This window comes from Phacochoerus africanus, chromosome 5 (assembly GCF_016906955.1).
Source record: "Phacochoerus africanus isolate WHEZ1 chromosome 5, ROS_Pafr_v1, whole genome shotgun sequence".
Classification (NCBI taxonomy): domain Eukaryota; kingdom Metazoa; phylum Chordata; class Mammalia; order Artiodactyla; family Suidae; genus Phacochoerus; species Phacochoerus africanus.
In genome coordinates, this window is record NC_062548.1 from 53,666,183 (window position 1) to 53,681,422 (window position 15,240).

General features: G+C 40.9%; 1 protein-coding gene across 1 annotated transcript in view; it reads right to left on the reverse strand.

Moving 5' to 3' along the window:
* Positions 1–15,240, reverse strand: part of MRPS9 (mitochondrial ribosomal protein S9) — a 54,906-nt gene that overhangs the window by 9,304 nt on the left and 30,362 nt on the right. The window contains exons 5-7 of the mRNA XM_047781324.1: positions 12,491–12,570; positions 2,655–2,743; positions 1,734–1,809 (exon numbers count right to left, since the gene is read on the reverse strand). Coding sequence (XP_047637280.1) covers positions 1,734–1,809; positions 2,655–2,743; positions 12,491–12,570 — 245 coding nt within the window. The remainder of the gene's footprint in view (positions 1–1,733; positions 1,810–2,654; positions 2,744–12,490; positions 12,571–15,240) is intronic.

The following is a 15,240-nucleotide window of genomic DNA, read 5'->3' on the forward strand; positions in this document are numbered from 1 at the left end:
TGAACATGTGATTAGAAAGTAAACAACTTGGTATTAACCCCTTAAAATTAGAAGCCAGGATAATCACCCTAAAGTGTTTATGCAGAAGGAAACAACTGACACTTGAGATCCTGAGTTAACATGGAGTGTGAGACACAGCTTTTGATAACCTTATTTATGTTTTTGCCAGCCCTAAAAATCATACTCCTCTTTGTTGCCACTGCCTTCACAGTGAAACTCTGCCATTAATAATGTGAAATATATAAAAATCTCATGAACTAGATTAAAACGACTGCTTCCACTACCACTTCCTGTGATTCTACAAGAGAAAGCCTTGGTCTAAGTAAGGGTGATGTGCTGAGCCACCCATGGCACCCAGCCCTGCAGCTCCTGCTACGGCTCCATCCCCTCGCCATTCACAGGCCTCTATCCTTCCTCAGCTCATCTCAGCTCCTTCCTACTTGCTGCGATGCCCTAGAACCAACTACAGGTGTGACACAGCTGGGCTCAGGAACTGGAACCACGGTTCAGGACGCCACCGACCAGCCCTTCCTCCTTCATCTTAACACCAGCCATCAGCTTCAGGATTTCGTCCAACACCCAGTTGCCCAAAATTACAAAGACTGTATGTACTGTTTTGCCTTCATAGCTGCACACCTATAACAAAGTCCTCAGGATGTTTTAAAAATGAAAACTAACCAACCTGTATTATAAAAAAATCAAAGCAGCTAGAAAACAGGAAAACAATGAAATGATGTGTTCAATGAAGAAGCAATGAGAGATTTTTTTCAGTCAGATCTGAGCGCAGCAATGTGGGCCAGCAGCTGGGATGTTAGAATTCACTCCAGACATACCACTCACCAAATGCCCCACACCTTAGGTAAGCAAATCACACCTTCTCCAAAACATTAATTTCCCCAATATGTTAAATGAGGAAAAGAGCTTATCTGCACAGTGGCAAGGCACTAACAATGTCAGCCACTGCCACGCAAGGAAAAAACCTTTCTTGGAACAATGTGAGAAATTTAGCTGCACTCCAATCTTCCAGAAATAATCTAAATTTGGAATACCAACATATTTAAAACTTCAAATTTTCTGATAATACTGGCACATATCAGAAATTTAGCAAAAGGAGAATCCAACTAAGGCCTAAAGCAGGGGTCACAACCTCTATAGGCTGTAATGGTCACTTGGGGGAGAGCGCTTGCTAAAAATGTGGATTCCTGGGTGATACACGCACAAATTCTGAGTAGGGGCTGAGTCTTTGAAACCGCATGTTGTAATCAGCATTCCAGGTGATTCTGATACAGGTGGTCTGACAGATTCCAAGATGGAAAATATTGGCCGGGTGGGTACTGTACTTGGTAGGCTAGGAGGCAGCAAATGGCATGAAAGTAGCCATGTGCTTCATTTCTTTTCAATTTGACCTGTAACAGCTCCTTACACTTATCATCAGCTTGTAAAATTAGTACCTGCTTTACTGAAGGAGGTGAAAAATGACAGTTGCCAGGCTCCCCTGAACAAGGGCAGTGGACCGAAGGCACTTACGGAGGAGGTCTGGAGACAAGCATGCCACCTTCTTGTCCCTCCCCCACAGGGTGGGGGCAGAAATCAGCTCTAAATATGTTTTGAAAAGGAAAACTGTCTTAGGAACACCTGCCTCTGAGGAACGTTACTATTAGGATCCTGAATACAGCAATTGTCTATGCTCTTACGGCACAGGTCCCCTTAAATTAAAAAGATTAATTACTCACATCTTGATCTGACAGTTTTTCCACTAACATTTCTTCCAGTTCCTCCTTAATCAGCCATCTGCTGCCAATCGGGTCTCTGTTAAAATATCACATATATTCTCTTTTAAATTAACCATGCAATTAGAGTTGTATCACAAAAGATCCCACAAGTCGTAGCGATTCTTGATAGGGAAACACATTTCTGTGTGACATAGCTGTACAATTGCATCCAAGTAAATGATTTTTTAGACATATTATTTCCTCAATCTACTTTAGAAACAATACTTCGTCTAGCAAACGTTTCATTTGCAGAGTTAAACTTGGCTTTGTGGAACCCATTTAATATTAAATTCACCTCATTTCTCAAAAAGTAAAATTGTGCTGGTTTTTCATCATTTACTTTAAAAGAGATGTTATGGACACAGAATTAATCTGTCAATAGACTAAAGCAGTAGTGAAACCCATATAAAAGGTTAGGGGTAGTCTTTACAACCGAAACTGGTATGTTCAAAAACTTGTGTCTTACGCAAGAAGAAATATGTTACTAAGCCGGCCAAAATATAAAAGTGGTTTGCCCAAGTTGATGGATCTAATCTATCACCGTGTGCTAAATGGAAGCACAAACCTTCAAACACATAGATACATAAATATGTAAGCATATAAATGTATAGCTGTATATACAAAAATTCTGAATAATAATCAAATAATTAAGTGCCACTTAATAGATATATAAATTTGGAATGAAGTAACAAAAATAATAACCTTAATATTTATATCCTCTCAAACAAAAAGAAAATCCCACCTATTATTCAGAATTTTAATGATGAATGCTGAAATAACAAACAAAATTATAGGCTTTAGGTATGCCTAGAAACCACCAAAGATAAGTGGTAATGTTTTTTATTAATTTTTTCATATACTCCAATGCAAAAAGGAACTTACTTTAAGATTTTCGTTTTTTCTGCCAAGAGATCTTTGGCTCTCAACTGGTTGTGATGTTTTTCTACATCTAGGAGCTTTCCATATGTGTCCTGTGATAAATAAAACACACGTACTAAACCAGGAGTGACGGTGCGTTATCACTGCCACTTCATACCCCCCTTGAGTATGCCCATCTCAAAAGCCCCCTCCTCAAATTGTAGTTGCAAAGCAAGTACCACCAAAAATGCTTTTTAACAATGTTATTCCTCATTCAAACTAAAGAATGGTGGAGTAATTTCAATGAGAATTTACTATTACACATGGTAGCACACCTAACGTCAACTGATTTTTAAATAATGCTATAAAAAGTTTACAACTCTAGTGAGGTTGGTAAGAACAAAATAAAAATTACAAACTATTTATCTTCTTTAACAGTTTCACAAACAGAACCAAAGATTTTCCTTTAAAAAAATCATAATTTATATAGCAATATGCCTTCAAACATAGAGCATTATCAGTAAAAGTTAAGATATTTATAGCTGAACAACTTACCGGATACTTTATACTTATACAATATTAGGTCTTCACCATGTAGTTTGTATACTAAAAGGTTTTCTATTAATGTTTATTTTTCAATATTTGATTTCTTTGTATTAACTTATTTTCTAAAAAAGTCTGTGAATGTATGTTGCATGTTAAACTGTAATGCAAGTAGGAGAAAATACGCCATTTTGTTAGAACATGCAAAAAAGCAACAATCGGGCAATAAAGGTTATCGATGAAATACATTTTCCAGGAAATGAGTTTACACAGGCAGAATAATGCAACAGTCTCCCAATTTTTCTCGACTGAGAAGCCTGAGAACTCGTATCCAATCTGTGCATATTTATAAATACACATAACCTACCACACTAATATCTAAGAACAGACATTTTCAGAGGATGAGCTAGAGACGATATAAATAACATTTTCTCTTGCTTAATCACGACACCATCCAATGTCATCAACTAATCTCAGAAGATACAACTTGCTGGAGTTCCTGTTGTAGCTCAGCAGAAACGAAACCAACTAGGAACCATGAAGTTGCGGGTTCGATCCCTAGCCTCTCTCAGTAGGTTAAGGATCTGGCATTGCAGTGAGCTGTGGTGCAGGCCAGCAGCTATAGCTCCAATTAGACCCCTAGCCTGGGAGCTTCCATAGGCCTCGAGTGCAGCCCTAAAAAGACAAAAAAAAAAAAAAAGAAGAAGAAACAACTTGTCACTAATAGAGATGTTTTTCCATATTTCAAAGTCTCAATAATTTCCATTTTGGGGGACAACCTCCTGGGTAGGGGCAGGGGGATGGGGGAGAGAGAAAAGGCCAGAAAGAAAAAAAAGCTGCAAAGAATGATCCTTTGCGTTTCACGAGCACATGTGGGAAAAGCTGAGATCATGTTCCCTGATTGCTCAGTGAGATAAGGACGAAGTTCATTTCTTGTGGCTGGGAGGCTTGGGTGTTTCATTTATTTTGTTTGTTTTCGGTAAGGGTAGTAGAATTGATAACTTAGAAAAGGAGAAAAGCAGCACGCTTAGAAACTGTAGAACTGGGCTGAGCATCTCTGACGGAATGAAACAGTCAGCAGTTCTCAAGCTAGGCCCCCAGCAGGAGCAGCAGCAGCAGCAGCGCGTGAGCCCAGGACTGGGTTAGAAAGGTAAATTCTCAGGCCCCACCCCAGACTTTGTGAAGAGGAACCTCTGGGGTGGGCCCAGTGATTGTCCAGAACGATGCCTGTATGTAATGCCTACTGAAGTTTGGATCTAAACACTGCAACTATGGGGACAAATGAAGTGAATTCAATTCTGGTGTCCATATTCAGAACAACAATCTTGACAACTACCTTCAAAGTACAAATCCATAGCCTGGAGCAGCAGAAGAATGTATCTGACAATCTAAAACCACTGTCCGTGCTAAAGAAAGCAAAAACTAAGGTGAACCATTCACATCCAGAACACACAGCTGCTATTCAACTTAAAGTAAAATTTAACAATCTGTCTCCAAAGAATTGGTAAACCTCATCTGACTGTGGTTAGCAGACTTTAAATTCCTATTTAAAGGTTAAGGTGGTGAGTTGTAACTGTAGCTGGATAGTGTATCAGAAAATTTTTTTATGCATCTATTTCTAGAAAGCAATTCTCAAGTGCTCTGAACAGGTAAAACTGTGTGTGTATGGAGGGGGGACCCATAAAATGATGTGCCCCTAGTTGTACAAAGTGAACAGACGCACTGCAAACAGCATCTCACTATCCACCAGCACTGCCCACCAGCAGGTGGGAGCCCGACAGCCTGCCCCAGCCAGGAAGCACAGGAAAGCGCAGGCATCAGCCTCCAGTCTGAGTTTGAGGGTCCGAAGTCAGAGATATTTTACCTCTCAAACCTAGCTGAAAAAACAGGAATCCAAGAGAACACCCATGACAGTAATAAAAAGACACCCTATGTGGCTTGTGAGGGCCTATTTAATTTTCTGGACTAACCAAGGGAACTAAGACAAAAATAAGTGACCTGCTTCATGGGTAAGGTTCAAGTCAAAGTCTGGGCTGCTAAATTTGTCATCATTTTTCAGTGACTTTGGAGCAATTTTTAAGTTCATGTGTTTCTTAAAACTTGCTTTCACAGTGGTACTACCTTTCAGCAATATTATTTATCTCCATAATAATGTATAAATAGTGTTAAGTAAAATCATCAGAAAATATGTGGAGGAGTTCCCGTTGTGGCACAGCAGAAACGAATCCGACTAGGAACCATGAGGTTGCGAGTTCGATCCCTGGCCTCCCTCAGTGGATTAAAGATCTGGCATTGCTGTGAGCTGTGGTGTAGGTCGGCAGCTGTAGCTCCGATTCGACCCCTAGTCTGGGAACCTCCATGTGCCACGAGTGTGGCCCTAAAAACCAAAAAAAAAAAAAAAAAAACCCCCCCCAAAAAAAACAAAGAAAGAAAATATGTGGAACATGAGAAACAATCCATGAAGTGTACACGTCAAATTTCAGACATGTAAGTTCCATTCATTTACTGCAAATGCTTTGATGGCTGTAATCCATCAAGTTATAAGATGCTCATTAAGCCCCCTCATATGCTTCCTTAAATAGGAAAATATGTGTAAAGTACTTAGCATAGTGCCTGACCTATAGGAACGGTCAAGAAATGAGACCAGGGTGAGGCACGGCATTCAGGAGTCAAATAACTGAACATATTGTACTTACAGGTGCAACATTTCTATTTTTCTTCCTTTTCTAGGTAACAAAACCACTCTTGAGACTCGATCTAAGATAGTTAGAGACAAGAGTCCTCTGGAAGCACATTCTATAGCTTCAACTCCCTGAAGAGATGTGCACTAATTTACATTCCCAAATCCTTGAGGGTATAAAACATGCCAGGAACTGTCAACATCACAGATTCTCAGAGCTACCTTCTGGTTTACTGTTAAATTCCCACTTAATTTTTAAGGGACACTAGAGAATTAGCATGACCCCACCTACACTAAGTTTATATATTGTATTTAATAGTATAATTTTCAAATATGACAGGAATAACCCAGATGTGAAATGCTGAATCATTAATCACAGCGATGATTAATATTTCATAAAATCAAAGCAAGCCTATCCACCCTTCATGTCATCAGATTTCCATAATGTATGAGTCGATTTTAGAAGGTGCCTAATTTGAAAATACCAGATGCTCAGGTTGCAGAAAAGAAATGCTCAAACTCAACTCTTCCAAGAGCATGAGCAATATGATTTTTAGTCTAAAAATATGATTTTGGCTTTCTAAAATCTGTTTTGATTATATTAATCATGTAGAAATTCCAATTTTAGGAGGGGCAAACAAACAACATTTCTTAGGAGGGTGGTATAGAAAGTCAACCGTATTTTTAAAAATTATTTATTTATTTTTTGTCTTTTTGCCTTTTCTAGGGCCACTCCCACGGCATATGGAGGTTCCCAGGCTAGGGGTCTAATCAGAGCTGTAGCCGATGGCCTACGCCACAGCCACAGCAACGCAGGATCCGAGCCGTGTCTGTGACCTACACCATAGTTCACGGCAATGCCGGATCCTTAATCCACTGAGCAAGGCCAGGGATTGAACCCACAACCTCAAGGTTCCTAGTCGGATTCATTAACCACTGAGCCAAGACAGGAACTACAGTCAACTGTATTTTGTCTTTTGTTGTTGTTGTTGTTGTTGCTATTTCTTGGACCGCTCCCGCGGCAACCAGGCTAGGGGTCGAATCGGAGCTGTAGCCACCGGCCTACGCCAGAGCCACAGCAACGCGGGATCCGAGCCGCGTCTGCAACCTACACCACAGCTCACGGCAACGCCGGATCGTTAACCCACTGAGCAAGGGCAGGGACCGAACCCGCAACCTCATGGTTCCTAGTCGGATTCGTTAACCACTGCGCCACGACGGGAACTCCATTTTTTTTTGTCTTTTTTTTTTATTTTTTCAACTGTATTTTGACATACAACATGTACAATAACAAACTAACCATAACTATCATCTTAGATGCTAGTTCAACACAGAAAAATAACTTAAAATATGTTTTAAAAAAATCACAGAAAATAAATTTTCTAGATAACCGTCTTCTCAAATTTTTGGTTACTGACATATACAAAAGCAAGTGGAATAAATATGTATATAATTCACTTATCATGCTATTTATCTAAAGTTCCAAGTGATGTAATTCTACCGTAGACCTCTGCTACCACCTTGTAACACACCACACTATTCAGTTTATACTTCACATCATGCTATTTAACATAAAAAAAAAAAAAACTGTCTCACCCTCATGCCACACAGACAAGTACTCTGGGAAAGTACACACCTAGGAGTCATTTGAAGTGCTTGTGGCTCAGATAGCATCTATTTTTACTACTTAAAGCTCCATCATATTACACCATTACAAAAGAAAGAATCTGATTAAAATCAACAGAGGCAATACGTTGAATCAGGTTTTAAAAATTTGTTTTCCTAATTGTTACACTTAGACCAACAAGATACACAACAGTAATCATTCACATATGAGGAAAATGTACATGAAAGACAACTGAAGGAACAGCAATTTCTGTTGCTGAATTAACTTCTGCTATCAAGAAAGGGCTTAAAACAGCACTCAGATATATGTCAGCACCAGTCTGTAGCTTTCTAAAAATAAGTACTTTCACTACTTTAATTCCATTTTTAAAGAGCACTGCTTCAAAATTAAGTTTTAACTATTCACTGCAAGAGGACAAAGAGGATGTAAACTAAGTAAGAATTCTGCGACACTAAGTACCCAGAACTTTTGCTTATTGAGTCTGGAACCTTCATGGAATGAAGCCACACCCCCCCAACACCCTCACAGCCCTCTCCCAGGCGGCTATTCTGGGGCTCTGTGAATACAGAGGATGGCTCAAGTCATTTAAAATAAACTCCTCGAGAATTTCTAAATAAGCCAGGAGCTTCCTTCCAAAGTCAAGTGAATCCTGTTTGTACATAAATTATCAGGATGAGAATTACATCTTCTTTCATATTGTAAACTTCTTTTTCCGATCCAGCAGAACCGTTTAACAATGACCTACTACTTTCATTTTATACTTCTTTTGGGTAAACATTTTATTTGCGGCCACATAATTCCTTCAATTTATAGAAATACTCTTGAAAATACTCCAATGTTTACTACAAAGCTAGTCCTAAAAAATAAATGAGCTTCCTGTAAGATGCTAAATTCCCAGTGTAGTTTTTAGAAACATGGAAACTTATCTTAAAGATTGGGGTGGGAGGAGCTCATATACAACTTCAATAAATGCTTACTGTATCTGACACCTCGCCGTGTTTTCAGCATCTGATACTGCCTTCCCCAAACACTGGTTTCTCAGAATGTTAAAGGCATTCTGAGTGGAGGGTTCAAGGGTTCCCTGACCCAGTGTGTGTGAGCAGTGCATTACCGCAACACGTCTCTTTGCCGGAGGGCTTCCGGAGCCGGACCACGCCCAAGTGTCCCCTCGCTAGAGCGTCCCCGTGTACAGTACGCAGCACTGCCGATAGGGCGTCATTCCACAGACCCTTTCTTGAAGATCTTATAGCCCAGGTTCCTCAGAAAGCACTTTGGAAAAGGCTACAGTACAGACATGCCCCGTCTTAATGAGTCATATTTTATAAAAGGGCTCCCACTTCAGAGTCAAAAAATCACCTCCCACAATGAGTTATTTTAATAATTTTCAACTCACTTTCAGTGAGTGAGTGTCAAGATTTTTCAGAAACGAAGGTATTCATTCAATGAGTGAGCAGGAATCAACATCTGTCTTAGGATTAAAGGAACTGCACAAAGCCCACCACAACTGCCCAGGTTGGGAAGGTGCCGCTCATGAATGCAGCCCCCTCTGCCCACCCGCCCGGCAGCCTGGACAGCTCCAGCCTCAGCAGGCAGGGGTGCCCAGGCAGGCTTCCCTCGGCTCCTGGCCCCAGGCTACCCACAGCTTAGCTCTTCTCTGGTATAGCACCTGCTTCACTGCAGACACGTACGTGATCTTTAAAACGCCGTCCCTTTCCTTTATGCTTTTGCTCCGTTGTTTCAGGAAACTTCTTTTACTCTCTCTTTCTTCACTCTGCTCCTGAAACCCCCACCTCATATCTGGTAAGCACACAAGTCTGACTGCTTGTGTGGCTGTTAAGGAGGCAGAAGGCAAGAACTTTGGGTAAAAAAGATGGCTGAGCAGTGCCATCCTGCACGGCCCTCAACGATCCTTTGCGAAACTCCATAAGGCTCTTATTTCGTCTTAAACTACTTTCTACTGTAAAGAATTCACTTGTATAGTACTGCTTCATACTTCATTCATTACTTATGAATACATCCTATTCGTTATATTGTAAAATAAATGTTTTCCTTACTGACTTTCCCAGAGATCAGAAGACAGGCTTAGGATTGTGCCCACAGGAAGTGGGGATTCTAACTACCTGCTAACAAACCTTGAGATGTAACACCCTTACGCGTGGGAGGCCCTGTGGATCAGCAAGTGTCCCTTCACCTTGGACTGTCCTACCATGCTTCATTTCTGGGCAGGAACAATGAACTGCTTCTTTCTTCTCATCTTCCCCTTTCCTCAAAAACCTCCCCACCTCTCCATACACACGCACAAAAAAATTATGAGCCAACGGGAACTGGTATTCACTAAAGCATGACATACTGTCATTAACTGGAAGCTGTATAAGGCCCATCTTTTATTCCTGGCTATAATGTAACATGTAACTTTAACATGTAAACAGGGACCAAATATTAAAAAGCAGCTCTGACATGATTACAGAAGATAAAAAGGCTAAGGGACATCAGAAAGGCCTGCTGGCAGAACTGCACACATGCCTGAGATCTGTACTGTTCTGTCAACAAGCCTGGCTGATGATGGCCATGGCTCACACAATTACAGCTGGTCAGGACATGGGAAAAACCGAGTCTGGCTTCGTGTCTTTACCCTGTCACATGGGAAGAAATTACAGCCACAAAAAGAAACGGTAACAACGATTCACTTCCCGCCCACCTGCCAGTCTTTGGTGGGGGGGGGGGGCAATCCCCTTGCTGCTAATGGGGGGGAAATCATCCCCCTACAGAATGGAAGGGCATCTCACTCCCCACAAGAGATGGCAGAACAAAGGAGCAAGCACACCGACACCCCCAGGAGGTGGGGGCGGTTTCCGGCTTTGTCGTCTTATTTTCTATGCAATGCCTGACTTCACGACAAAACCACTCGGGAACGCCACAATGAGTATTTGGCTATTTCCAAGTAACAGCGCGCCTAGCACGATGCTGACCCGTGCCATGTAGAAAACAAGACTGCAATGACCAGGCTGCGATGGCTAAATCTGTCATATGTGATACTGAAGTAATTGGTGTGTATTCAGGAAAACATCTATCCTTTTTTCCTTATACAATTACTTTAAAATTCCACAAAAAGCATTTTTGAAAACGCAAGATTTTTATTAATTATCCGAATTAATAAGCTCAAGTTAACCCAAAATATCTGTAATTCCTATGTATAAACTGTTCTGATGAGCAATGAAACAAACACCAAACACACAGTGTTTAGGGGTCAAAATACCCAACAAAGAGACTGACCTAAATAACTGGATTTAAGTAAAACACTGGAGCCCAAAGAGCTCTCCTACATGCAACGAAATGGTATGACTTGAAACGGAAGACTATTTATTAACTGGATATAACTTGACACTCTGGTCCAGAGTGGGGTGGTGTTTTATCCACGGAGAAAGGCACCAGTTTCTCGAGCAATACCTTTTAACACACATAAACTAAAAATAAAGTTAGGCCTCTAACACAATGTGTAATTTCCTCATTATGATGGAATGCAACAAAATGTCTTGCCCTTGGGTTGCTCAGTTTCAGCCCAAACAAATGCAAATGGCTTGTCAGATGACAGCTGTTTGATAAGGCTCCTCTACAAGACCCGCATGCTTGACTTTTTTCCGTGAAACTTGGGATGAAAGGCAGAAGGCAGGAAGAGAATTAATGTAGCATACAGTCTAAAGGCAATGCTACAACCGTGATTAAGTAGAAAAGTTAAAAGGCACAGATTTTCCACAGCTTCGCTGCGTGCAACCCATCCGTGTAACAAGTTGACAGGCCTAGCGCGCCAGCTCCATCATCCCCTCCGACAGCTAAAACGCAGCCCTGCATCCCTTTTCAGAGGAAATTTGCGTCTGCACCATGAAGCGTTGTACATTATTTCTTAGCACTGCAGGGGGCTCGGGTCCATATGGAACCTTCACAAATATTACCACAGATCAAACCAGCGGCGTCGGGAGGCAGATTTGACATACCTATTTAAATGAGCAGCGGGGGGGCTCGGGGCCGAGGGCGGTGGGGGAGCAGGCAGAGAGCCGGCCGAAGCAGCCATTACTCAGCAAAGACACACTTCGCATTTATCATGCATTTCATTTCTGCCAGGGCAAGAAGCTCATTTGCCCAAGGTCAACAAAAAGTGAAAGGAAGGTTTTCTCTTTTTTTCCCCAAGAAATAAATGTACCTGACAAGTGAGGATTTCGTCTTCTGGGTCTGTGGAGCACGAATCAACCCCAGATAACTCTAGAAAGCAGGGGAAGGCGGGGCAGAAGTTCCAAGCCACCGAGAGAGAGCCGACTGGGAGTGGGGAAGCCCAGGGAGATTGCTCTAACTTGCAAAAATCATATGGTGAATAAAATAAAACTTGACATCATGTTCTAAAAATAAAATGGATTCTGTGGTCTAAAGCTGGAGATCAGCATCCAGCCTTTTTTTCAGAGTTAACTGCAGGGAACTCCCCAATGAGCTCACCATCAAACACTCTGAAAGAAAATGCAACCAGTTCCCAGTACACAAGCAAATGAGGTTGGAAATCAACATGTAATACAATCATTTCTTAGTCTTTGGGCTCCCGTTCTAGATGCCTACACTGCACTGGCCCACGAAATGCAAAAATCACATACCAACAACAAAAAGGCAGAGAGGACATCCTGACTGTCCCCCAGGGGGGCTCACCACCACCATGATAGCAGCTCACTCAGGGTCAGGACGCACTACTTCTGAGCTGAGCTTCCATCTCCTGGCATGACCTCAATCTGGAACTAAAAGCATCTTAAGGACAAACCATTCTGACAGAAATTCTCTAACGTTTACCCCTAGCTGAGGTGAATTAGTAAAAATATAAAGCCTTTCAACAAACCATCTTACCTCTAGAGGGCTTATTTTTTGTCCACTATGAAACAATCAAGGAAAATTCCGAAGCCGAGTGAAATCTCTAGTATCTTCAGTTACTTTGCTCATGGTTTGTATCATTTACCATAAAGGTAATATACTTACATGCATTAACGAATAATATGACTGTTTGCCAGTATAAAAGAGAAAATGAAATGGACGGCCATCTTCTCCCCACTGGATTGCTGATAAAAACCAAATGAAAACAAACAAAAATAAAAATAAACACACAGAAAAACCAAATTGCTATATTTAATTGCAATCTGAGGTATGCTTATAATTCTTATTTTAAAATCACAAAAAAGCATTATTGTCTAGAATTTTAATATTTAGTTTGACATGTCTAACACATCAATCCTTAGGATACTTACTATTTCACACTCATTAACACAATGTTTTTATCTGATAAACAAAACAATGTTTATATCTGATAAAACATCCCTAGGTATTTCACCATAAGAATTTCTATAACTTGTTTCAAATAAACACACAAAATACCAAAATCATTTTGCTGGAGCAAAAAAAAAAAAAAAATTAGGTTTAGCTAAACATACAATGCACTCCCTTATTCTTCAAAAGGAAAACTGATAAAGTCAATTACATCATACATTATCAGGGCACAGGCATAATATAACAAAGAAAAAAAAACTGAATGGATTTTTTCTGTGCCACATTACTGGTTTCAACTTGAGTGACAAACCTCAGAGAGTTCAAACCATCTAATGTAGAAGGAGCCCCCTAAAGATGGTATGCCAAATTCCCTCTGAAATACACATGGTCACACATCTAATAAATAGCTAACAGAGGTAAAGCAAACACTTAACTCTATGTCCTCTGCCCATGTCTGTACCGAGCGCTATCTCTGGGAACAGTCAGTAGGAGCCGCAAACATCAAGGTGATTATACGCCTCTATCACAGGAGTTGTAAACTCTTTTTTCCCAATCTGTCACTTGCCTTTTAATTCTGTTTGTGTGGTGTCTTTCATAATCAAGAAGTTTAAAGTATGTGTAAGAAGAATGTCACTTTTCCTCTCTGGCAGTGTGTTTCAACAGTTTTTCCATTTTGATCCCTACTAAGGAACCTTTTCAGATACTTCCTCCCTAACTGCCTCCCTCTCCATGAAATTTTTTTTTTTGTCTTTTTTGCTATTTCTTGGGCCGCTCCCGTGGCATATGGAGGTTCCCAGGCTAGGGGGTCTAATCAGAGCTGCAGCCACCGGCCTAAGCCAGAGCCACAGCAACACGGGATCCGAGCCTCGTCTGCAACCTACACCACAGCTCATGGCAACGCCGGATCGTTAACCCACTGAGCAAGGGCAGGGACCGAACCCGCAACCTCATGGTTCCTAGTCGGATTCGTTAACCACTGCGCCACGACGGGAACTCCCTCCATGAAATTTTAATACTGCAGATACAATACATATCTACTGATGTATACCTGCTGATGTATATATACTGCAGCCCTTTAAAGAGCCACAAACACTGTAATAGATAAGATTTTTTTTTCACCTCCTACGAACCAATTTATACCCCTTTGGGGGACAATATCATGCCCACTGAGAAAACTTGCTTTAAGACTCTTGTCTTTCTAAACACTATTTTCCTATATTTTTATCTGTAATTTTGGTAGGTTTTCATGACCAGAAATCTGATCTATCTGAAATTTGCGTCTGTGAGGCAGAAATCCAAGGACCTATTATCTTGCCTAACAAAGAGAGTCCTACTGAATTCCAGTTTTTTGACTCTTTTATTTTGAAACACCACCTGTACAATGTGTAGGCTATCCTCCTTCTGGGATAACTAGCATTACATGCAGGCCACTTTGAGTACACTTAAAATGACCAAAATTTCATAATAAATGGCAAAAAAAAAAGCCTGGACACAGAGCTTGGCTTGAAAAATAAAAAAAGATTCTTATTTGCCAATGGCTTTTGGACTAATTACATGTTTCTCTAACATCACTTTCAGAGACTTCATGAAATCCTGCATATTTTCCAGTCTTTATAACTTTACCATGGGATTTTCACTGTACTGTGAAAGTAAGCAAGACAGACAGACATTATGGCTGCAGATAAGACTCTACTGAAAAGCTTGCAGGCATCTCTTTATTTGGATCTCATTCCATCTGTATGAGTACATGAGTATTGGTGTGTGTGTGTGTGTGTGTGTGTGTGTACACACGTGTACATGATTTCATTCGATCTAGATTTCTTTTTTTTTTTTTGTCTTTTTGCCATTTCCTGGGCTGCTCCCTCGGCATGTGGAGGATCCCAGGCTAGGAGTCCAATCGGAGCTGTAGCCACCAGCCTACGCCAGAGCCACAGCAACGTGGGATCTGAGCGGCGTCCGCAACCTACACCACAGCTCACGGCAACACCGGATCGTCAACCCACTGAGCAAGCAAGCGCAGGGACCGAACCCGAAACCTCATGGTTCCTAGTCGGATTCATCAACTACTGCGCCACGACGGGAACTCCCCGATCTAGATTTCTTTAATTGGGTCTCATTCCATTTGTATGAGTACGTATCAGTGTGTGTTTGTATGTGTATGTGTGTATATGATTTCATTCAATCTAGGATGTCCCAGATTTTAAGATGCTCCATCATGTACTTATACAAAGAAAGAAAGAAAAAAAGCAAATGGAATGCCATATAGTTTACATTAATTGTAAAATGAATTGTTTGTTACAAATGTTTAAATATGAAAAACTGTCTTAGAATTCACAAAAGATGGCATAAAGAAACATACGCTGACACTGAATAATCAGGTCCACCAGTCTGTCTGTACCATTACCACCATCTAATAAAAATCAGTTTTTTGCTGCATTTTGATGCGCGGTAGGGTAACTTCCTTC